The 23,936-nt window shown below is 32.9% G+C and overlaps 3 protein-coding genes across 4 annotated transcripts; 2 read left to right on the top strand and 1 right to left on the bottom strand.

Annotated features, from left to right (window-relative positions):
* Window positions 1-4,481: 4,481 nt before the first annotated feature.
* LOC126716804 (chloroplast stem-loop binding protein of 41 kDa b, chloroplastic) lies at window positions 4,482-8,755 on the bottom strand. The gene is made up of 10 exons (XM_050417797.1): window positions 8,565-8,755; window positions 7,729-7,863; window positions 7,467-7,553; window positions 7,235-7,325; window positions 7,066-7,120; window positions 6,545-6,605; window positions 5,867-6,088; window positions 5,397-5,513; window positions 5,172-5,261; window positions 4,482-4,800 (listed from the first exon to the last, which is right to left on the bottom strand). Exons 1-10 carry the CDS (start codon window positions 8,664-8,666, stop codon window positions 4,621-4,623), a joined length of 1,140 nt encoding a protein of 379 aa, XP_050273754.1. The 5' UTR covers window positions 8,667-8,755; the 3' UTR covers window positions 4,482-4,620.
* Window positions 8,756-10,721: 1,966 nt separating this feature from the next.
* On the top strand, window positions 10,722-14,436 carry LOC126716805 (Golgi apparatus membrane protein-like protein ECHIDNA). The gene is made up of 6 exons (XM_050417798.1): window positions 10,722-11,031; window positions 11,916-11,972; window positions 12,066-12,269; window positions 12,422-12,481; window positions 12,804-12,930; window positions 14,101-14,436. The coding sequence occupies exons 1-6, from the start codon at window positions 11,008-11,010 to the stop codon at window positions 14,187-14,189; spliced, it is 561 nt and encodes a 186-aa protein (XP_050273755.1). The 5' UTR covers window positions 10,722-11,007; the 3' UTR covers window positions 14,190-14,436.
* A 2,343-nt stretch (window positions 14,437-16,779) lies between these two features.
* LOC126716803 (AP-3 complex subunit mu) lies at window positions 16,780-21,786 on the top strand. Of its 2 annotated transcripts, XM_050417795.1 has the most exons (8): window positions 16,780-16,967; window positions 17,210-17,309; window positions 17,920-18,030; window positions 18,129-18,218; window positions 18,929-19,176; window positions 19,743-19,952; window positions 20,190-20,397; window positions 21,245-21,786. In XM_050417795.1, the coding sequence occupies exons 1-8, from the start codon at window positions 16,933-16,935 to the stop codon at window positions 21,488-21,490; spliced, it is 1,248 nt and encodes a 415-aa protein (XP_050273752.1). In that variant the 5' UTR covers window positions 16,780-16,932; the 3' UTR covers window positions 21,491-21,786. The 2 variants fall into 2 exon arrangements, with proteins under 2 accessions (XP_050273752.1, XP_050273753.1); XM_050417796.1 differs by lacking the exon at window positions 16,780-16,967 and having other exon boundaries at window positions 17,210-17,295.
* Window positions 21,787-23,936: the final 2,150 nt, after the last annotated feature.

Raw genomic sequence — 23,936 nt, 5'->3', positions numbered from 1 at the left:
ACTCCTTCATACCAAAAAGTTTGGATCTCAAGGCTAGATTTTTAGTACTAGATGGATTCCTACTCATGGATACCAAGCATCTATGTTTCACGATAGGGTGGGCTCTCTCTTACAGATATGACTCGTTTGATATTGTTGTTTAAATAATAATTTTTAGTGTTTAAGCAATATAACACGTATTTCCACAATATTTTGTAACCCACATATATCTCCTCAATACTAAAACAACATTACTAGAAATCTCTTACTAAACGGGCTCAGTTTTCCCTAAGTTGCTTTGTTGGCTTTAAGGTGGATAATTGGAGAGCTTTTTTTTTTTCTTTTTTTTTGTTTTATTTTTTTTTTTTTGGTCACTCAATTTATATTTATTCTTCTATTGATTTTGATAAAGTTTTCTTGTATTTATATTCTAGTGTATATAAATTTTCCTTGAGAGTTTTGTTCTATCCCAGCATATGCTACAAATGTATATTTCTTTTTACTTGTATATCTTTCACATGTATTATACGAGTTACTGGCCAGTGTTAAATTTATGGACAAATTCATATAAATAGGGTGACATAACAATATTATAGTCACTTTTTTTTTTTTTGAATAATATCATATTCACTTATTTACTTGGATATAAAAATAAAACATTAATTCTGACTAAAAAAAAAATTAAGTTTTAACTATTTTGTAATAAATTTCTAATAAACTAAAAATTTCAAGAACCCTTCTGTAATTTCAAAAGACAAGTAACAATTTTTCAATAGTTTACTAGCGAACAAATCTGATGTATATTTCATTTTCTTTAAGAGCTTAGTTATATAATTTAGGCCTAACCATTAATACTTAATCAGTAGCCAATCAATCCATGGAAACTATGAAAATTGTGAATGCATAAGATTCTATTGAAAATGTTAGGAAAAAGAAAAAAAGATTCTATTTAAAATTTAAAATTGAATCCCAATTATTCAAGATATTTTTCTTGAATATGTCTTTCCGTTCGAAAAAGTGTTATTGATTTCATCAATATATCCCGACTCATGACCTTTTGAATCAATCATAGCTAGGATTAAGAGTTGTAGAATTCATCATAATCGTTGGTTTTTCATTAAAATTCATGATAGTCATACCCAATTCTCAAACTTTGTTAACTAGTATAATATGTCAGTTTTGAGTCTTTTGACTTCCTAGTGTGAATTAAAACCTCATCTAAACCAACTAACAATTCACAAGATCTTAATTGTCTTCTACACATGGGTGAGATTCTGTAGATACATATTAAAAAGAAAAGAGGTCTAAGATTACAAATTATTTCACAACTTTTTTATTACAACTTTAATATAATCATTACTTACATTTGAATCTATTATTTTTTCTTCACTAATCACCCTCTATCACATTATAGTTAAAAGAAGGAGTTGTAAAAAAATTTATAATTTGGATTTTTTTAAAAAGAAAATTAGAAATTAAACATCACGAAGCTTCCTTTGATTTTCTTGATTTCTTCACTAACAAAAGGCAAACCCCATCGCGAAGCACGTAGACTCATTCTTGCAAAACATGGCACTCCCATAGATATCTCTGTGTCATGTCAATATTTTTCTTATTAAAAAAAGCTAACTTGTTTTCTAAGCTAAAGGAGGGCAAAACAGTAAAACAGTCTTAAGTGGTCCATAGAATTCTTCCACGTAGAAAATAAATAGCCATGTGGCGTAACTATGGACATCTATTTGATTAAGAATTTATTTTCTAGGAGGGCGACGTGTCACCATGTTATTTAGAGGACTGATTCTTGCCACTTGGCAAAAAAAGGTTCACATTTCTAGTTTTGTTAGTTGGTCGAAAAGTCTAGGACCTATCAAATATTAAATTAAGAACTTTTTTTTGGGTCATGCAATAAATTAAAGATTACGAAATATGATAAAATATTGAATATGATAATGTTTCATGACTATGGACTGAAACCGACCATTTCACTTTGGATAATGTTTTGTACTAAAACCGACCTAACGTGCATTAAAACGGTTGTAATTTGACTAAGGGACTACGTTCATAAGAATATTCCATCATATTCTTGGTGGGATTCTTTGATTTTTTCTCCAATTGTAGAATCTTCTATTCCTTGAAACATGGATGACTTTTATTAATATTTTTTTTTTATTTTTTTGAGTAAATTGTGGGTATTAAAACGTCAAAAGAAGTGTTTTGTTTACTGTATTTTTTACAATTTTTTATAATAAATTATAAGAGATAAGTTGTTATTGGTTTTAATTTAAATTTAACACAAAAATTATTTTTTTTGTTTATCAATAATAATCATAACAGTTTGTTATTTATGATTTACTGTAAAAGTGTTGTGGACATAACATTTCTTAAAATATAAGAATCTTCAAATTTCTACGTTTATTTTTTTTAGTCAATCTCTCACTCTAATCCTTGATTACAGCCACTAATTTGTAAACACTTTTCATATATTTTACGTAGGGACAATATTAAAAAATATTTGGTGTAGTAACGGAAACAAAATAAGATTTCTTTTGTATCCCATGATGCAAATATTTTACCTTATTTACACTTTCGGTGATATAATACCATTTATTTTTTGCCATATCAGCATAATACCATTTATTTTTTGCAGTATCAGCACCTCCTAACAAAAAATTCTTAAAAAATATAGAGTGGAAAGTGAGAGGAAGGTGTTGAAAAGCATTGTAATATGTCATACATTCATCCTCAAATTGCCACGACTTTTGAACTAGATTGGTTTGGTACAACAAATACACACTAAAATGAATGTTGATTTGATTTTTCATGGTTTCACAAGGAAGTGTCTTATTCATATACCTATCCAAAGAAGAAAAATAAAGACATATGGATAGATTAGGATTTGGTTATTTATTATTATTATTTTTTTGAGAAAGAGTATTTGGTAGTTGATGAAATGAAGGAGGCAACATTGTTTTTTCTATATTTTTTAATGGACAAGTCATTACATAAGAAATTTTCAAAAAACTTGTTCATAATTACTCAAATGGTAAATTTTTGCGCTTGTTGTGAATAAATATAAAAATGATGTTCTTCCGAACATAATTTACCGCTTAACAGTTAACGTATAGTAAAAAAAGGCACTTGGGTTTTGCTCTTTTTTAATAGATGGATTTGCATTGATCCCAAAGTGTTTTAAATTTTGTTAAGGGCCCAAAGGGGTACTTGTCTTGAGTCATTCCTTTGGGCTCTGTCACCACGTATGTAACAAACTTGTTGTAGATGGCTACCTAAGATTGATTCATGGCCCAGAACGAGCCAATGGGCCTCGCAGAGACAACTGTTGAAGACAGTGAGGATCACTCTGATGCCTCCTGCTGCTTATTATTATTTGGAAATCCATATTTTTAGGACGTAGGAACTAAGAAGGCTCACTTGGCCATTAGGCTAAGAAGAAAGCTTGAATTGCTTGGGCTCTGTCCCTTGTGTTGACCTGTAGAAGTGTGATGGAGCCGAAACTTGTAGTTAAGGAGATAACTTTACTGTTAGTATTTAGTTGTGTGCTGCTAAGGGTTTTTTTTTTTTTTTTTTTTTTTTTTTAGGTGTGCGTGTGACTTTGATGCAAGCTGTTGGATAATGACAAAATTATTTTGTTTGTCTCGGTTAAAATTAGTTGATTGGACTTAATTTTTTTTAGCTTCACTATTGCTAATTTTTGTTGGGCTAATCATTTTAGTCTTGTATATTTTATTTTAAATTTTAGATTTATAGATTTTTTCATGGTCTTTAAAAGGAAAAAAATGCTAGAGTTACAAACTTTTTACAAATTACTAATCGAGTGGTTAGTAAGTAAAAAAATGGGGTAAGTGGTGGGGCTAGATACAAACTAATAAGAATTTGCTACTTCAACAATTTGTAAAAATGTTGTAAAAAAATTTGTGGCTATAATATTACTTTTAAAAGAATCAATGATATTATTAAGGGAGCAAAGTGTAATTTTATAAAATAAAATTGCTGAAATTAATAACTATGTATATATACTTATCAAAAATACCTAAGTATATAGTAATATTTTAAAGAAAAAATTTGGGGGGAGGCAATGCCATTGCTCCTCAAGTCGAAGGCTGGCTGCCTCTGTCCATGTGTGGAAGGCTGCACAGAACTTTGGGCCCAGCAAGATCAAGTAGGTGTCCAGAGAGCAAAATGGGTGATGGGCTTTATATGTAGGATCAGAGCCCAGGCTCCGCACTAATAATGTGGCTAAAGTTTTGGTTCCTTTCCCCCTCTCAATGCGTATCTTATCAGTAATAAGAACCTGACTAACAGAACCACTTTCACACAAAGAGTCTAGTAGCTTAGTGGTATTGCCTGATTCCCTTTAACAGGAGAACCCAGATTCGCAAATTCTTCAAGTTTGTTGTGATTAATAGGTTGGAAACTAATAAGATCCATATGGGAAAATATTTTCTCTTTATGCATACAGCATACAAAGAGACTTAAAACTAGTATGTGTAACTTTCAATTTTGCTTTTACTAATGATAACATTGTCCCATTACAAAACATGGCATTTGGTTAGTTATTCCTTATGAACTTGAGTGGGAATTTGAATGAAAGGAGACCACAAAGGAAACACAGAGAAGAATGGTCTAGCTCTGAAGAACAAGACTCTTGCCGAGAATCAAGTCATCTGTTGAAAAATCGGCCGCTTTCCTGAATGTTCCCCTACCAAAGTCTAAGTTGTAGGAGTCAGCAAGCCCTTCCACTAGGTCAAATTCTGGTTTCCACCCAAGCACACTTTTTGCTTTGTCAATTGATGCAAAGAAATGCTGCATTGCGTTAACAAAATGATGATACCATCAGTAACAAGTGGTAAAGAAGGTGCCGTATTAGTAAGATACAAATATGAGGTCCTTTTATGTATGTCACAGGCTATTTATCAATTGGGCAAGACTTAGGTTAGTTCTTTAGCTGTTGTATGTTAGGTTCCCAATTAAATTCAAACGCATAGTTGTATTGATCAATGCAGCACAAACAATGTTTTTTTCCCAATGACAATTGAATCCAATGCAGGCATATATATATATATATATATATTTTAAATTTAATAGAGGAACCTAAGGTAAAGCACCTAAGGTTACTTATGCCCTTATCTATATTTTCACATTTTCAGCTATGCATTCTATATGCCAAAATGTACCTGATCACGGAACGGAAATGCCTTCTTTTTACCAAAATCAAATTCCTTAGGGTTGAAGTGAATGATCTCAGGCTCAGGAAATCCACCAGCCTGTCCCAAGTCAAAACAAATGAATAATAAATAACCAAAAGAAGAAAACTACAAGGAAGAAAGTTTTCTACATATCAGCAAATCATAAAGTTCCTTAATTGTGTGTCCATTTTTCATATTGTTTGCAAGAATTACCTTTGCACATGCTCTTGCTAATCCATCAAAGGTGACGTACTTATCTCCAGAGATGTTGAAGACTTGCCTGCTGGCCTTTTCATTTCCAAGCACCTGAATAAAAGCTCTAGCCAAGTCCTGGGTTGCAAAACTATGTCACATTAACATCCTCTCACATTCAAATACATTGAATTCTAAAAAGCTGTATATATCGTTCTACAAATTCTTAGCTCAAGAATATCATGTGCAACTTGCTAAAGGTGTGTTATGTACTTTTTTTGTAGTGGTAAGCTTCATACTCTGTGTTTTGAACTCACGATCTCATTCTCTACCAATTTTTATGAGATCAGGAAGTTTCATTTGAGCCAAAGCTCATGGGAATGTTGTATACTTATGTGAGTTGTTGGAATTGCTTCAGCATGCTTGGGGCAATTGTCTAGACTACTGAACCTAGAGAGGCCAATACATATTATGATTGTAATTTATCTAACCTTAACATGACCGAGTTGTGTTATTTGAACCCCTGAGTTGGGAATTGGAATTGGACGACCAGCTTTCAATCGGTGGAAGAACCACTCTTCAACAGGATTGTAGTTCAGCGGTCCATAGATGTAGACTGGCCTTATAGAAGTCCAATTAACACCCTTTGATGTTAGTAAGCTCTCTGTCTCAAGCTTTCCCTTGTGCCTGCTCTTTGGATCAACTGCATCAGTCTATGGTCAAGGTACCAGCAAGTTAGAAAAGATATGGAAAATATTTTTTTTAAAAGTAATCTAGAAAACGGAAATAAGTAAAAAGTATTAAACAAGTTGGAGATTGGGTTGTCATCTAGTGCAACCAATGAAGGCTTAATGATTGCACTCACATGGTAAAAATTATATTTGTCACACTAGAGGTAAGGTTGAAAGTGATGCATCTGGGTTGACCAGAGATTGAGCTCCTAACGCTCATTGGTTTAGATCAGGATTAAATAATTTGAAGCTGTCTTTTTCTCTTAACTTTGATAATGCCTCTCCTTAAGTCTCTATCATTTGAAAAACTTCATATACATAAATTGTCTTTGATCTAAAAGGCTTGTTCCTTTTGGTAATTTTATAATCTCTTGTTACCCTCACTGCATTTATGGATACAAGTGAACAGTAACCTAAGCAACACAATCCCTAACTTACCTCAAAGTGGGGTAGTAAATCAGACTTGAGATAAACACCAGCCGAAGAGCAGTAAATATACCTGAGAAGTAGTTAAATTTTAGGATGCACACTAAAGAAATCTCCAAATTTAAAATGAAACATTTAAAATTGAGCACAAACTATTCTTAAAATCAATTCAAGACTAGCAACTTACTGCCAATGGAGATAGCAAGTTATCTAGTTTTTTATCAATGTTTTGCTTATGCAGTAATATTTAGACCTAATGCTGCATGGTTTTATTCAAAGATAATCTTCTTTCAATCATTGATTCGCTATAACCAGTCAGTTGCAAGTGAAAGATGAATATGATTTAGTATGAATCACATAACAGATTTCAAAATTTAAAATAAAACATTTCAAATTGAGCACAAACTAGTCTTAATCAAGTTCAAGACTAGTAACTTAATACCAATGGATCATCCAAAGCTCATAATGAAAATATTAAATGTATGGCTAATTAGATTGTGTGAAATCTCCTTCCCAAGCTGTTGAGAACTTACTGTTCTAGCTTTGGTAGTGCATCCAAAATGGGTTCAACTTCCTCTGCCTCTCGTCCTGAAAAATTGCCCAAATTTAACAATTACTTAAAGCTGAAGAGTAAGAAATTGTGCTTCTGGTGATGAAAAGTTTTATCATAGTGGCAGGGTGCAGAAATGAGAATGTACACACCATTTATGTCATAAACAACATCAAAGCCTTCAGCTGAGAGACTGGATTTCACAAATTCATAATCCTTCCTGTCTCCTTTCAAATGCAAGATCTATCATTACAGTCAAGTTTAGTACCTACTCAGCACAGTAATTTATTTCTCCAAAGATGAAACTACTGAAACCAGAACAAGAAATAAGGACAGCATTTCATATTGGCTAATAGATATTTTCAATCCTAAATGATAGCATACCTTGGAAGAAAAATCAACAAAGTCCTTGTCAGATTCACCTGGCAATTGTTGAGTGATGGGTGCTTTCCCTCTGGTAAACAAAGTCACCTGCCAAAAGTTAAATGTACCCTTAAAATTAACAAGGTGTCCCAGATTTCATTGAGCATCCATATAGTGATTATATGGATATATGCCAAAAGAGATTCAAAGCTATCAGAAACAGAAATATGGAAGGGAAACGGAACAAAAAAGAAGACAATGAAAAACAAAGGGGGAAAACTACCTGATGACCCTCTTTAACAAGGAGTCTAGACAAAAACACACCAATAAATCTGGTGCCTCCCATTATGAGAATTTTCTTGGCACTTGATGCTGAGACATGTAATGCTCCTTTTGGCTTCCATACCTTTCTTTTTAACTGTAACCAGAATTAGAAAGTTTGGAGATGCATTAGTTAGTATGATGCATAAGGAGGATGTGGAGATTTCAATTATGATAAGGAACAGCTCTATTGACTAATGTTTAAGACAAAGATTTTGGAGAAAGTGAAATTTATCAAGCACACCCACCTAGAGAAAATACATACAAGAACAAAAGCTTATTGACGTATAGTCAATTTATACATAGACTTATGGCATAACAAGTCCTTCATTTTCCCAAGAATGAAAGGCATCCAAACTTATATTATATAGACACAAGGTCAATAGGTCATCCATTTCTCTCTCCACTTTGTACAAAGATACTAGAGAGTGAAATTTACCAAGCATCCTCCTAGAGAAAATATAAGAACAGAAATGCTTATTGATATATAAATCAGTTTATTCATAGACTCATGGTATAACCAATCAGAAGTCCTTCATTTTTTTTCCAAGAAAGAAAGACATCCAAACTAATATCATGCACACACAATGACACAATGTCAATATGTCATCCATTTCTCCCTTCACTTTGTACAAACTACAAAGATACTCGAGAAAGTGAAATTTACCAAGCATATTGATTATTGATATACAATCAACTTATACATAGACTAATGGTATAAGTATAACCAAGCAGAAGTCCTTCATTTTTCCAAGAAAAGTTATATCAAATACACACTAATAAAAATATAGGAGGAACCTGAATTTGAGATTGGAGTCTGGTGCCATTGAAGTCAGAGAGAGAAGAAGGAAGAAGAGAGAAAGAAGGTTGTTTTTGTTGCACCACCACCAACTTTGCCATGCCACCCAATATAGCCTATCCACCTTTTCTTTTTCTTGTGACTCTTGGGGACTGAACTTTTGAAGGATGTTTTTGTGCCCAGACATCACTTCTTTGGCTTGGGTTTCTCTTAGTCTAGCAGTTAGGATAAGACAGTGACCCACCTCACTCACATTGGTTGTATCCTTAACCCCTCATTTAAATAAACGGTCATTGCCTCCTCTTCTTCTTAGTCCTTTCTGTTGACCCCTCATATGTACTAGAAACCAAAGAGAACAGATTGAACCAAATTTCAAGCCCACTTGACCTAGCTTTTTGGTTCTAAAATTCTGGGTTTTGACATTGTAGTAATCTTAAAGCCCAAGAGGTTGGACCTAAAGGTAAACCCAATGACGAGATGACCAAGCCCATTTTCTAAATAATACCATTAAATGGTAAGCAAGTGTTTTAGTACATTTTAAGTATATACTTTGATCCCTAAGCTGGTATTCTTTTTTTTCTTTTTCATTTTTGAGAAACCCCTAAGCTGGTATTCAATTACGTTACTAGAAAGACAAGTCTCTTTCAATTGACGGTTGTAACAATGAATGCAACTTACTTTGTGAAGAAGTTCAAGTTCGTTTTAAAACATTTAAAATTCAAGCTTACACCTAAAGCAAAACTCCATCTAATGCTCCAACTTATCAATGTAACTAAAATAATTCAAACGTCAACAAGTTTGGCTTTGCTTTAATTTCGCTACAAGTCCTAGTTTAGATGGAATAACGAATAAATAAAATTTGAATTTCTTTCAACTTACTCTGCAATAATTTATATGACTATTCATATACATAAAATTTTGATCACATGACCAATGATTCTTATTTAGTAATTTTGAGGCCTGTTAATCTTTTGTTATATTCATGAAGGAATAAATGGAAATTAAAATACTTGAAAATACCTAGATATGTCATATTGAATACCATAGCATACCCTTAAAAAACACAACCGAGCCTTAGAACATCGTTCTTTTGATTTTTTTGCATTAAAAAAAAAAATCCTTTGATTTTTGATTTTGCTAACATCCTTCAATGACTATTCACTCCTTTAGGAGGAATCCTTCATTCTTTCACAACAAGTGTGAATTATGAGAGGAATGAGGACTATTCTTATAGGAGTGAATAATTTCACATGATACAAAGCTTACCAAAGAAAAATGTAAAAATCCTACTATGTAACCCAAAAAAAAAAAAAAAAAAAAAGGGTGAGACAAAACCTATTCATAGATTTTATCCACTTTACCTTTTTTATTTTTTTTTATTTTTTTTATGAGAAGAATTATCCACTTTACCTTAGCAAAAAAGATTGCAACAACATTATTGATTTTTTTCCAGGTAAAATAAAATATATACGTAGAATTGAGAAAATGTTTACATATACGAATTGTGATAGTTCTGATTATTGACACTTTATTTTATTTTGAATGAGTTTAGATTTATTATTCTAGATTAAAAATATTTATTTTTTACAATAACTTAAAAAGAGGACCCCTTGTTCTTGTATTTCGATTATGATTTATTAAATCATTCCACGACCATTAAGTAATCTCAATTAATCATATGAATAAATTCTGTCATATAGCAAATGGTACAAGGAAATGGTCAAATAAATTGTTATTCAATGACTCCTCTTACGTTTTTAACAAAAATATACAGAGTTCAAATACCTCTCTTCAATCTTCATTGTAATTATCAAATTATTATTTAAAAAAAATATTTTTAGAGTCTTCTTATTAACAATAAGTTGTTAAGAACACAATATAATATGTCAATGGGTAATCGATTGAACTTGTCAAAGGAAGAATTAAGTGGGTCTCATTACATTAGAAGAAAGTAGCTAAAAATATACACTTAAACTAAATGTTATTCGGTTTATAATACTGATCTATTATAATAAAAAATTCAACTTTAACTCATATATTCTACACACGTTAACTAGACACTTTTTTATTTTTTTTATAACCATTGACATGATATTACTCTCATTTGGGTCTATACCGACACCACTTCTATCGCGTATTAGTCACAAATTTACAACAAATCATGTCAATGGTGTGAAAATGGTGTGAAAAATATTGTGATTTGTGACCCAAAAATTTAGAAAGCCATCAAAAATTTGAGCTGAGAAAATCAGTAATATTTTTATATTTCAGGGGCTATTCTGAAAATCTCAAAAAATGTCGGATCTGCGAAAAGGAAACCCGGTCCAAGAAAGAAAAACATTTTTCTTCTGAAAATCTCTCCCCATTTCAAGAGAGAGAGAGAGAGAGAGAGATTGATTTCCCAAAAGACCAAAACTTTTTGATTTCTCAAGCTTTTCCGGCATGGCCAGCGTGGATCTCAACCCGGTGAGTTGACTCAGTTTCCTTTTATGTAATAGTATCTTTTTTCTCTCTATATTCATGTATACGTGTATATATGTGTACATGGTGAAAAATATGATTTTGGCGGGTAATTAGATCTGGGTTTTGGATTTGGGATTTGGGTTTTTTAGCTTACCCTTTTGTTTGATTGGTGAGAAAGTTAATTATACATTTGGTTCTGATGGTATTGACAAAGAAAATAATAGGAAACTTGATGTAATTGTGGACTAAACACGCACATAAACCTACAAATATATTGTGTTGTTTTAGCTGTAATTTAAAGACTAAGGAATATACAAATTTATATAATTGATTCAAATGTCTGAATTGGGTTGGTTGGGTGGGAAGTTTGGCAGTGCTGGGTTGTACATGTTGAGAATTTGTTAAAACTGTAATGGGGTTGCTTTTGGCTTCTGAGAAAATGAATGAAAGGAAAATAAGTTGGAATTGAAGAAGAAGTGTAATTGGATTTAGAAGAAAATTTTCATTGTTGACTTGCCAAGAAGGCATTCAAATTGACTCTTTTAGGGCTAATATAACTATTTGGCTTAGTTGGGGACAAACAGCATTAAGATCATGAAATAAACTTGAAAGTTCAATCTCTAAGAGGGAAAATTTTCAGGTACTTTTGGCACAAGAAGAACTAGTTTTGAATCCCTTTCTCATTATTAAGAAAGAGTTCAATTTTGGTTGGACATTTGACATGGACTATAGAAATCTTTTTGATAATTGTTTTAAAAATTTCTAGTATTGTTTATACAGGATCTTGGTAAGTTAGAGTAATGTTTAAATAGGCCTATTTAATTATTTTGGGCTTGTTTCAAATATATTCTTCCCTTTAGATAATGCAATCTTACTCTCATGTGCAGACTGCAGTAGAAAATTATGCCAACCCGAAGACATGTTTCTTTCATGTTATTTTCAAGGTCTAGTATACCTGGTTATCTTACTCTTTTCAGTTTTTTTTAAAAGAAAATTTTTATTTCAATACATAAGCTCATTCTTTTTGAATTTGGCAGGCTGCTTCATTGGCGTTTTACATTCTTTCTGCCGTGTTTGTTAGTAACTTTGTCATCATTTTTGTGGTGACTGTTCTTCTTGCTGCTCTTGATTTTTGGGTAGTCAAGAATGTGAGTGGGCGTATTTTAGTTGGGTTAAGGTGGTGGAATGAAATAAATGATCTTGGTGAAAGTGTATGGAAATTTGAATCTCTTGACCAAGAGGTTAGTATTACATCTTATGCTTTTCTCATGTCAACTTATCTTCATTTGGTCTCATCACCATCTATTAGTAGTCATGTTCAAGCCTTTTAAGAATATATACCATTTGTTGTCGGTTCTTGAGTCTCATATATGATGGTTCATTTTTGCTTTAGTCATTGGCCCGCATGAACAAGAAAGATTCGTGGCTGTTCTGGTGGACCCTATACCTTACGGTAAGCAAGTACTATGATTTATTATAGCATTTCACAACCCACACAATTCCTTATTGTTTCTCAAAACCCAGGGGGGAGGAGGTCGTGTAGATCTATGCAAATCAAGAAAATGTGGAATGTTCCACTGCTAGATTTTAAATTATAAAGATCTGAAATTTTGTGCGATAACTGAATATGAATATACTTGTAATTGGATTTGAAGATTAGAATTTAAAGCTGACAAGATTTTTAAAGTTAGTATTGCTGGGACCTTTCTGTTTGTAGTTTGGCTTTATTTTGTAGTTTGTTTCGGTATCTAAATCTGCTATTCTTTGATTTATAGGCGGCTCTGTGGATCGTGTTAGCAATATTCTCTCTCATAAGGCTTCAAGCTGATTATCTCCTTGTTATAGGAGTTTGTTTGACCCTCAGTATTGCAAATATTATTGGCTTCACCAAATGCCGAAAAGGTATGCAAGCAGTTTATTTTCCAGAATTTTATAGCCTTCTAATATTAGTTGTTAAGTGTGACCTATAAAATATCTCTTTCCTTAATACGAGTTAATATTGGATTTTCAATAGTAAGCTATCATTAATATTGGATTTTCAATAGTAAGCTATCATATCTTACAATAAAAATATATATATCATATTAATCAATATTTTTGTGGAAGATAATTATCCTTAGTAGGAGGTTTTTTTTTTTTTTTTTTTTTTTTGGGGGGGGGGGGGGGGGTGGGGGGTGGGTGAATGGGACTTGGTGGTTAACATGAGACTTAGAATTTCAACATAAGATTTTACTCATTATTCAATCAAAAATCCATGGCCTGAAAGAATTATGTTTAGGTTTTGAAGCAGTGTGTTGGTTTAGGACTTCATGATGAGTTGAGCTTAAATTATTCTAGTAAGCAAGCAAAGATCCTATTATGATCCTAGTGTCCCACATGGATTAAGTATAAGCTTAACCATGTGTTTATAAGCTCTTGGACATCCTTCTCTTGCAAGCTGGTTTTCAAGAGTGAGTTCTACCCATGGGTTTGTAACATTTACTATCAGAGCCAATCACCGTGACTTATTGAGTATGGGATCAAATGAGTTGTGGCTTTGTGGTCGGATCTCGGAAGGGGCGGCCTAGAGGCTAGATTAAAATTACTGACGTTGGCTTTTCAAGGGTGAGTTCTAACTTATTGTCTTAAAAGGGAAAAGATGATTAATTTTTTCAAAGTCTATTTTGGCACAACTGTTTAATAAAAGAGTTCCTCTTGAGCTTTGTGCTTGTGTATGCGTCAACATATAGCTCTGCGTTCTTTTTCTCAAAAGGATTTTGGATTAGACTATGCAACATTTACAATGCTACAGTTCAAAATGCCCCAAAAATAAGTTAGGAAGTTTATTACTAGAAACTATTACATGAATTCAAAATAATGTTCCTATAAATGCAATCATCTTGATATATCTACTTGAAACATAAGTGGAACACAAAGGAGTGATTTAATGAGTACACAAATTGCAGCTGCAACTTTAAGCGTTATTGCTACCTTTTATCATTTGTAGATACTTATCTATCTTATGATCTAACTATTCATATCTTTTTCAAGATCTAACATTTACAATGAAAAACACATGGTGTTCCTTTTCAGATGCTAAGCAAAAGATTCAACAATTTGCTTCTCAGACCATTGCATCTCAGTTCTCATCCACCCTACAATCAGCATTCAGTGTTGTCTGAATCATTCACTGGGGAAGATGGAAATAAAGGGGAAATGCACTTGTGAGAGATTTTGAGAAGTGGAAGAGTCATGTAAATGCTCATTATATTGGCCATTAATTGGAATCCTATTGAACTGTGTTATGGTATAGACGACAGCAGCTTAGAAATTTTGTCTGACTTCTATTTTTTGGTAAAAAAATCTCTAATGGTTTGTATAATTGTATTGAGAGCATATGAAATGCAGTAGTAGAAAGTTGAGATGCTAGTTTGCCTGTAAATTGTTTGCTTATTTCAGTTTTGGGTTGTAATGAGGCCAAGGGCCTGGTCATGACTCATTATGCAAGACTTTTTTCTGCCATTCTGCCTTGCGTTCTCATATGGGGGCAGCTTTCATTGGCACCCGCTAGGCAAAAGTTAGCCCAACCTTGTGATCATTGTCGTCAAATCTGTTGGGGAGGTATCACAGCATCTATACATATATTTGATCTGTAAGTGTAGGCTTAGCAATATCAAAAAGTACCAACTCTACAACTAACCATGAAATGACAACTAAAATTAGGAACAACTTAATCATCAATTTCATTTGTATAAAATATATATATAAATATATATAAAAAGAGGATAGAGGGGGGAGGGCGGGGTGCTAAGGGTTTCACTAAACCAATTAAACACACAAGGACAATGTAAAGGAAGCAGTAATTTACATAAGTAGATGGAGCAAAATGAACAATGAAAGCCTTTTATCTTGCCCATGTTGTTCCACGCCAAGCTTCTTTTTGTTATCTAAGAGGAAGGATTCCCACACTCCATTCCGGATCTTGTTTTGTTCCCTTCAGAAGGAGATTGTGCTTCTTCCACTCTCTTGCTCTTGAATTTTTTTAATATTAAACATTCCTCACTATTTAGGAAAATAAAAGGGGGAAATATTAATTTTTGTATAATTTAATTGATAAAATCAAATATGAAAATCAACCCATTAGTTGAATTCATTTACAATATTGATTAAGCAAGATTCTGGTTCTTTCTTTATTTATTTATTTTTTTTAAAAAAGAAAATTTAGAGGCACAAAAATGTTCATAATATATATATATATATATATATAAAATTGTGAAATGTCATTTCATAATTAGTATGATATTAGTAATGTGTCCGTATAAAAATGATGTTGTTTTAATCATAACTTTCCACGCTAACCCTAGTGAAAAAGCATTAAATTTTTGTATGGTTAGTTACTCCTCTCTCTTTTTGCCCTTTCAAAACCAAGTATTACTTGTCTTCAATACGTTAATTAATAAAAGATAAAATTTTAAGTACAAATGGTTCCTTCTTTTTAGACCTTTTTTTCTTCAATTATAATTAAATAAAAAATTTTCAAAAATTATAAATAAATAATTCTTATATAAAAATATTTTTTATACAATTTTATAAAAACTAAGGAAGGATAAAAAAATATATTAAAAAAAAAAGAAGGAAAAAAGGGCCAACCTTTGAGAACTTTTTATACTCTGGCAGTGCTGATCCATTGTCCATCCGCATTAAACGGGCGAAAATGGGTAATTACTCATAAAAATCTAACTATTCAGTTAGTTGGCCCGGTTTGTAAAGAATTTGGGATTTTAGCAACTCGAGCCTTAAAGGCTCGATTTTGAGCTCTAAATCGAGTTTTTAAGGCTCGATTTTTATGGGTCGTTCGCATCTGATCTGGCAAATTTTTCAGGTGGCGTCTGAATGGAAAACGAGTCTTCGAGACTTGATTTACATATAAAAAAAAAAACAAAAACCACTACAACTTGTTCGTCAGAGAAGAAAGAAAGAAAAAAAAAACCAGAGAAGAATGGGTTCATCAGAGAAGAAAGAAAAAAAAAAAAAAAAACCAGTTACAGTCGGCGACTTGGGTCGTGCGGCGACCTGGGTCGCTGTGCGACCTGGGTCGCGCGGGGACCTGGTCGCCCGCGGCCTGGGTAGGGTCGCCGGCCTGGATCTGTCGCAGCCTGGGTCGGCTTGAGCTGATCTCCATTCCTTTTTTTTTTTTTTTTTTTTTTTTTCTGCGTTTTTTCCGCTGATTCTGCATTTGGGGTTGCATTTTGGGTTATTAATATTCTATTTTTGGGTTGGAAATCGAGTCTGAGACTCGATTTCCATTCAGACGCCGCCTGAAAAATTTGCCAGATCAGATGCGAACGACCCATAAAAATCGAGCCTTTGAGGCTCGAGTTACTAACTGAATAGTTAGATTTTTATGGGTAATTACCCATTTTCGCCCATTAAACGTCTTATAATTGAGTGTATGTTTGGATTCAACTGAACCTGCGTTTGCTGCGTTTTCCTCTTTTTTTTTTTTTTTGTTTTTTTTTTTTTGTTTTCACACGTTTTGAGTATTGCGGTTACTGTTCAATGAACAGTAACTGCAAAAGTGGACTTTCTGCCGTGAACAGTACATATATGCACTGTTCACGGACCCACAAATTTCATTTTTTATCAATTTTTTCATTAAAAATAGGTCTCACAGTACTATTCACATATTTAAAAATTATTTTACTACATTATTTTCAGTTTTCAGTTTCAACGAAATAAGTTCTATCCAAACAAAACCTGAAAATCAATTTTTTTTCATCGTAATACAGTCATTCCCACCTTTCCTACACAATAGAAAGGCCAAAAGAATTGCAAATAGGCATAGCTGAAAACAACACAACACTACACAACACTAAACAACGCACCCATTTCAACCAGCTCGTAATTCTTCTGGTAAAGAGAGAGATGTTACAGTGCATATTTCTTCTATCAGATTCTGGGTAAGACCCATCTTTTCTTTTTTACTTTCAAGCAGTTTTAAATTCCAAGCTTCTTTAGATTTGTTGGCTACAAAGACTAAGACTTGCAAATCATATAAACCCCATAAAAGTTTTTGGATTTCAAAATCTTATTTGTGATGTCTGTGTGTATTCTTTTGGTGATTGATTGTGAGTTCTTTGATGGGTCTTGAGTTAAAAAGACTGGTTTTTTCAATTTTTTTTGTGAATTTTGGATTGCACAGAGAGGTAATGCTTGAGAAACAGCTAACTGGGCATCGAGTGGATCGGTCTATATGTGATTGGTTTTGGGGGCAGGCCATTTCTCAAGGTGATTCCTTCAAGGTACCTGTAAATTACTTTCTTTTTTGTTGTTGTTGTTGTTGTTGTTATTCTTGGATAGATTTATGTTCTTCTTTTGGTTTCTGGATTTATTTTATCATCAAAATTCAGCTTTGTGAATAGTTTGAGCTGGATTTAGTTGTTTTCTGTGTTTGCCTGTTTGGTTTTCTGATCTCTTTGAATTCAAAGCTTCTGAACAAGGTTTGCTTCATTTTTAGATTGTAATTTCTGGGTGTCAATGTCAATTAATTACCGTTTATTTGTAAGTTTAGGTGATGTGTGCATACTGTGTTTGTGTTTTTGTACTGTGTTTGGAATTTGATATTAGAATTTATGCTTGTTTTATGAAAATTTTGCTTTATATTAACATTGTGATTTCAGGAGTTTAATTTTTTTTAGTTTTGCATATAATTCTAGTTGACATGGTTGCCTTTTGTGTATGTTAGTCATGTCTTTTAAAATGTGTTGTTTTTGTAATAAATTTTTTTGGTTTTCTTGAATTCTGAGCTTTGTGCTTTATTCGAGATGTATGAATTCTGGTTCTCAACTTCTCATTATAATAGTTTTTGTTTATTGTCCCTCCTTTTGAACTTTATTTTCTGTTTGTATATAGCTACAACCAGTAATTGCATCACCAACTCATTATCTATTCCAAGTTGTTCGCGAAGGGATCACATTTTTGGCTTGCACGCAAGTTGAAATGCCGCCTTTGATGGCCATTGAGGTAGATTTTCTAGCCGTATAAAGTTTTTGGTAAATATTTTCTTTTTTGTGTGCATTGAATGAATTAGAGTTCCTTCACCTTCAACCATTTGTTTTTAGTTTCTTTGCAGAGTAGCTGATGTACTCTCAGATTATCTTGGAGGTTTGAATGAAGATGTGATAAAGGATAACTTTGTCATTGTATATGAGGTACTTTTATTACATAAGCCGTATTGGGTGATTGTTATTTTTGGTGATATCATTAGAGTTGATCTTCAGTAGAATTTGTATGTACATTTGTTGCAAGGATGAGTTTTATTATGGCCACAAGTGTAATCTACGTGGGATTTTCATACTAAACTTGATTTAGATTTAGAGTTAAAAAAACGCAGAAAAGTTATCATTCATTAGGTGATGGATTTGTCTTTCGTACATGTTCTGTTTCGTGGTTAGAATACGGACTACTCGTTGAGGTTAATATTGTCACTCTTCTCTTTAATGAGGAAATAGCATCTTTTAACTTGATATTGTAAATGTTCATTTTGTGGTTCAAAAGAAAGGCATGAAGAAATGGCTCAGTTCTCCACTTTAGAATTGGTTAAAAATACTATCTTTTGAATGGACAGATATCCGATAAGTACAAATCATACTGCTGATTTGGGTTAACTTCTCTGCATTTTGGATGATCAAACTAAAGAGATAATAACATTATTGATAAATGAAGCTTCTTTATAATTTTTATTACAAAATGAAGTTTCTTTATAATTGGATATTCTATTTATAAATCTTTAATTTTTCTAATTGTCTTTTCAGACTATTCCCCTTTCATCCATGTTGCCATTAATTTTCATCATTTAGGTTGTTTCACATTGTTTAGATTTGTCTTGGGTTGAATACACCATGTCTGTTTGTACTTGCAGCTTCTGGATGAGATGATAGACAATGGCTTCCCTCTAACTACAGAGCCTAACATACTGAGAGAGATGATAGCCCAGCCAAACATTGTTAGCAAAGTGTTGAGTGTTGTGACTGGTAATAGTTCCAATGTCAGTGAAACCCTTCCAGGTGCAACAGCATCCTGTGTTCCATGGAGAACGTCAGACCCAAAATATGCTAATAATGAAGTTTATGTTGATCTTGTTGAAGAAATGGATGCAACTATTAACAGGTATGAGAGTAGGTTTGGCTTAAACATGGCTTCTTCAAGTGATACTTTATTTCATGATTTGGATATGGAGAATTAGGTTCTTACCTTTAGACTTCTGGAAAAATGAGATTTGATTAGTTTCCATCCACTTGAAATGTCAATTCTAGAATAATGAATAATTTGCTACACATGGATTCAGCCAGCCAAATATTATTGGTGTGTTAGAGAGGGCAACACATTTTCTTGGTAATTAATGAAACATTGTTGTTTAATTCTTGTTTTAAAGTGTATTATCTAGCATCACATTCCTTTTTTGAACATTCATATAGTTTTGCTTCTTCATGCTGCTTATGTGAGTTTTCGATGTGATAATGACTTTTTCAAATCTAAATATATCAGCATTTTATGGTTACGTTGACTATTGGAGTCCCACATATGTCTTATAAAAGCTTTCTTATTTAGTAGTTCGATCAGTATGTTTGATATATCTACACTGCATTGTTTCACACTTGAGATGTGCTAAGTAATATTTTTTTGTTCCATAAAAAAAAAAAAAAATTAATATTCTGCTTGCGAATTCTACTCAGGGATGGAGCATTGGTGAAATGCGAGATTTATGGTGAAGTTCAAGTGAACTCCCATCTCTCAGGTCTTCCTGATTTAACTCTTTCATTTGCAAACCCTTCCATCTTGGATGATGTGAGATTCCATCCCTGCGTTCGGTTTCGACCTTGGGAGTCCCATCAAATTCTATCATTTGTGCCTCCAGATGGACAGTTTAAGCTCATGAGTTACAGGTGTGTTGTTGAGGAGATATTAATCCCCTAACTATTAATTCTTTTGACTGCGGTGGAGTTCTGCTATAGTTTTATCTTTTACTGACAAGAGTTATATAATTTGTGTACCAGACAGAAATGTATGTGAGTGACATGGGTGGGTTTGGGGAAGCAAGGACGATCACAATTTTTATAATCTGCCAATTAGTTCTTGTATATTTGTATTTTAGTTTAAACAATCTGTTTATATTTATACAGGGTTAAAAAGTTGAAGAGTACTCCTATATATGTAAAACCGCAGCTAACATCCGATGCGGGAACATGTCGTGTCAATGTGATGGTTGGAATACGAAACGATCCTGGAAAGACAATCGACTCAATAACCGTGCAATTTAAACTGCCTCCTTGCATTTTATCAGCTGATCTGACTTCAAATCATGGAACAGTAAATATCCTTACTAATAAGGTACTCTATGTTTTCTTTTAGTTATAGTATTTGGTGTTAAACTTGTCACGTAGATTCCAGAGGAAAGAGATGGTTTTTCATGTATGTTCTCATGGTTTGTTTTGTTCATCGAAGATAAGACTAAAGTACATCTTTAGCCCTTTAAGTTTGGGGTTGTTTTTATTTAGACACTATACATTTCAAAATTTTTATTTTAGCCCCTTCATATATGATTCCATTTTCATATTGGCCCTGCTGTCCATTTCTGCTGGCAATCTGACCATTAAGTGCCAGATTAAACCACATCACCAATATAATGCCAAGTGTCGCTAGATTACTAACGGAAATGGATGGTAGGGCCAATACTAAAACAGAATCAAACATGAAGGGTCAAAATGAAAACAAACCCAAACTTTAAGGGCCAAAAGTGTATAGTCTTGTAGATAACATGATGTCACTTGTCTAGAAAATCAGAATATACATCTCCACTGCTGCTTCTATGACTAGTTAGATTTCTGATAAATGGTATTGCTTGCTTGTATTTATAAAATTCCTAGTTTCTTCTTCTCCTTTTGGATGAATGTGAACTTTTATTAAACAGAAACAAGATACAAACAGCTGCACTACATAACATACAATACAAAATACCACTAGCAGCAATGAGCTGCAGACCCTAAGATAAACCAGCTACGCTTACACTTAAAAGAACAGATAAATGGATTCACAAACTACTATAGAGCACGCTGTTCATGTGATAGAGTTTTTTACATTCTTGCATAAAACTCCTAGGTTAAGAACTTAAGATGCATTTTTTTATGATATTTCTTTTATTAGAAATTAATTATATATAGTTGGTGTGCTTCTGCAGACCTGCTCATGGTCAATTGGACGGATCCCAAAAGACAAGGCCCCTTCAATGTCTGGAACTTTTGTGCTTGAGACAGGGTTAGAGCGCCTTCATGTATTTCCCACATTTCAAGTATCGTTTAGAATTATGGGTGTTGCCCTCTCTGGCCTACAAATAGATAAACTTGATCTGAAGAATCTACCTAATCGTCCCTACAAAGGTTTTCGAGCTCTCACACGTGCAGGGGAATTTGAAGTTAGATCATGATTTCAATTTGACACATCAAGATCATTGGAATTTCTAGCAATATCTTCATTTGTAACTTCATTTGTTAGATAGCATTTGGTTGGTTGGTGGTTAGGGCATAGGCGAGTGATTTAAACTTGAGTTGATTTTGTTATACAAAACAGCATACATTGTCATGGAGATATATTATGAGAAAGTGATATGAAAAGGGAAATTAAGGAGTAGAATGGCAACACTGTTCTCAAAAGCTTGGGGGTTCAAGCATGCGGTTTCTTTGTGTATGTGAGAGTAGTATTGATCAATTTGGTTAGAAATGATGTCCATGTGAATATTGTCGTATGCTACTACTTTCGATTGCCTGATCCAACATGCTTCAAAATCAAAACACTGTTATTTGATTGCTTGATGAAAGAGTAGTTCACTACTATCAACGAGAAAATTTAAACAAAAGAAGGATGTAGGAAATGTGGATACACTTTTTGCTGCTATCTCTTCCTTTAAAGATTTGTAATATTCACATTCAGAGAAGTTACAAATAAAAAAGGGCTTACAGGAAGCTAATAGTTCAGTTCACTTGTTCCCGAATGGAACTCAACTCTCAGGCCTTGTCCAAGACTTGCAAAGATCAACAATAATTCTAATGACACTTTCTCACTATTGTTGATCTGGTTGTTATTAGTTCTAATAAAAGTGGAGTGGGTTTATTTGTACGCGGTGTTCCAACCACAACCTTATCACCTTGTCAAAGTGTGAAAAATAAAATATTCTGTAACATTGCTCTTATTCCACGCTAGGAAGAGAAAATGTCAACTCTCTCCTTGTGTGTCTGCACTTTTTTCTCTCCTAAAATGTTTCACACATGAGATTATTGCTTCAAAAAGAGCTTGACCTCTCTATAACTTTCCAAAACATATAATGATACAAATACTAGAAAGAAATATTCAATGGCACTATCCATATCTTAGGGATAAATAAATAAAACCTGTACCTGTGACAGATTAACTAGTTCTAAGTACACAAGCAAAGCACAGCTTGCAACATGCAACATGAAACAATAGCAGAAAACCATATTTCTTTGTTACTGGTTTTTTTTTGTTTTTGTTTTTGTGTTTTTGTTTTTAATGAGTATACAGTATTGAGAGAAAGGGAGACAAAGGGTCCGGCCCATCTCTAACCTCAAGGGAAGGATCCATGGTCACGGTCATGGAGGTTGAGAGGAGATGAGAGAAGGCCCATCAGAATTACAAACTGCCATCCAACGGGTCAAATTGTAAGTCAAAATTTTGTTTCTTTACGGACAAACCCAAAATCCCATCAAGAGAGAGAATCCAAAACTAGCTTAATATTTGAAGTGATCCATTTATGGACCTGGGGAAGCAGAAGTGTCATAAAAGAACATACAGACCGACATGACAAGCACTACACATTCCATAAATATTTTTACCAATAGTAATTTTTTTTGGGGGGAGAGACATTAAATGAGAACAAAAATATATATTTACCTTCTCCCTTTATCTTCCTCATTTTCAGTGGCGGAGTCACTTGATGACCAAGGGGGACTTGGGCCACCCCAAAATTTTTGAAAAAAATAATTTTTTTTTTGGAAAATATTTTAAATAATTTGATAATTTTCAAATAACCTTATTATTTTTGCTCCCATACCTAATAATATACATACATATTTAAGAAAGTCTAAAAATAAATATAATTTTCATTTAAATAAAATACAATCTATAAATACACGTATAAATAAATTACAATAATTAAACATTCATTATCTTTAAAATGAACATATAGGTATTTTAACAATTATCTGAACAAATAAAAGGGAAAAAATTGAGTTATGATGTATTGTATATTACTATTTTACATTTCATACACAAAAAAAAAAAAAAATTATATATGGCCCCCACAAAGATAAATTCCTGGCTCTGCCACTGCTCATTTTCCTTATGCATTTATCTGCTTCAACATTTCCTCTAATACATTTCAACTCATTAATCACCACACAGAAATAATAGAGGAGTCTTTCACTCTCTCTCTCTCTCTCTCCCCTTATTAATGTGAGAGTACACATTTAATTAACTCCTTATCGTTTATATTAATTCCCACAATTTTACATTTAAGTTGCCAATATATTCATTTTTATTATTTGATATGAAAATGCTACAACTACAACAACTTATAAAACAAAACAAAATCTGCATGGTTAAAATACTACAACAACAACAAAATCAAATTCTTAGGGTCCATTTGGTTGGAGAGGTGAAAAAGTGGGAAGATAGAAAATGGTGGGAGGATGAAAAAGTGGGAGGATAAAAAAGATTTTAATTTCACTCATTTTTGTTTGGTTGAGAGTGGAAAAGTCAAGGGATGGGAAAAGTAAGTTTATATAAATTTACACATATACCCTTGTTAAAAAGTGAGTTTGTATAAATTTATTCATGAACATTTTCATCCATTAAGT

Source organism: Quercus robur, chromosome 3 (genome assembly GCF_932294415.1).
Source record: "Quercus robur chromosome 3, dhQueRobu3.1, whole genome shotgun sequence".
NCBI classification, from domain to species: Eukaryota; Viridiplantae; Streptophyta; class Magnoliopsida; order Fagales; family Fagaceae; genus Quercus; species Quercus robur.
Note: the sequence above shows the minus strand (reverse complement) of the source record. Positions and strands in the feature narration are given on the sequence as shown.

What these genes read in the sequence shown, in the direction of transcription:
- LOC126716804 (XM_050417797.1), bottom strand. Translation starts at nt 8,666, where the DNA reads ATGGCAAAGTTGGTGGTGGTGCAACAAAAACAACCTTCTTTCTCTCTT. An exon ending in TTGTTGATTTTTCTTCCAAG is followed by an intron (nt 7,326 to 7,466) that starts GTATGCTATCAT and finishes CTGTAATGATAG; the next exon opens with ATCTTGCATTTGAAAGGAGA. An exon ending in CATTTCCGTTCCGTGATCAG is followed by an intron (nt 4,801 to 5,171) that starts GTACATTTTGGC and finishes AACGCAATGCAG; the next exon opens with CATTTCTTTGCATCAATTGA.
- LOC126716803 (XM_050417795.1), top strand. Translation starts at nt 16,933, where the DNA reads ATGTTACAGTGCATATTTCTTCTATCAGATTCTGG. An exon ending in TTTAAGCTCATGAGTTACAG is followed by an intron (nt 19,953 to 20,189) that starts GTGTGTTGTTGA and finishes ATATTTATACAG; the next exon opens with GGTTAAAAAGTTGAAGAGTA. An exon ending in TAAATATCCTTACTAATAAG is followed by an intron (nt 20,398 to 21,244) that starts GTACTCTATGTT and finishes GTGCTTCTGCAG; the next exon opens with ACCTGCTCATGGTCAATTGG.
- LOC126716805 (XM_050417798.1), top strand. Translation starts at nt 11,008, where the DNA reads ATGGCCAGCGTGGATCTCAACCCG. An exon ending in TCTTTCATGTTATTTTCAAG is followed by an intron (nt 11,973 to 12,065) that starts GTCTAGTATACC and finishes TGAATTTGGCAG; the next exon opens with GCTGCTTCATTGGCGTTTTA. An exon ending in TTGAATCTCTTGACCAAGAG is followed by an intron (nt 12,270 to 12,421) that starts GTTAGTATTACA and finishes TTTTTGCTTTAG; the next exon opens with TCATTGGCCCGCATGAACAA.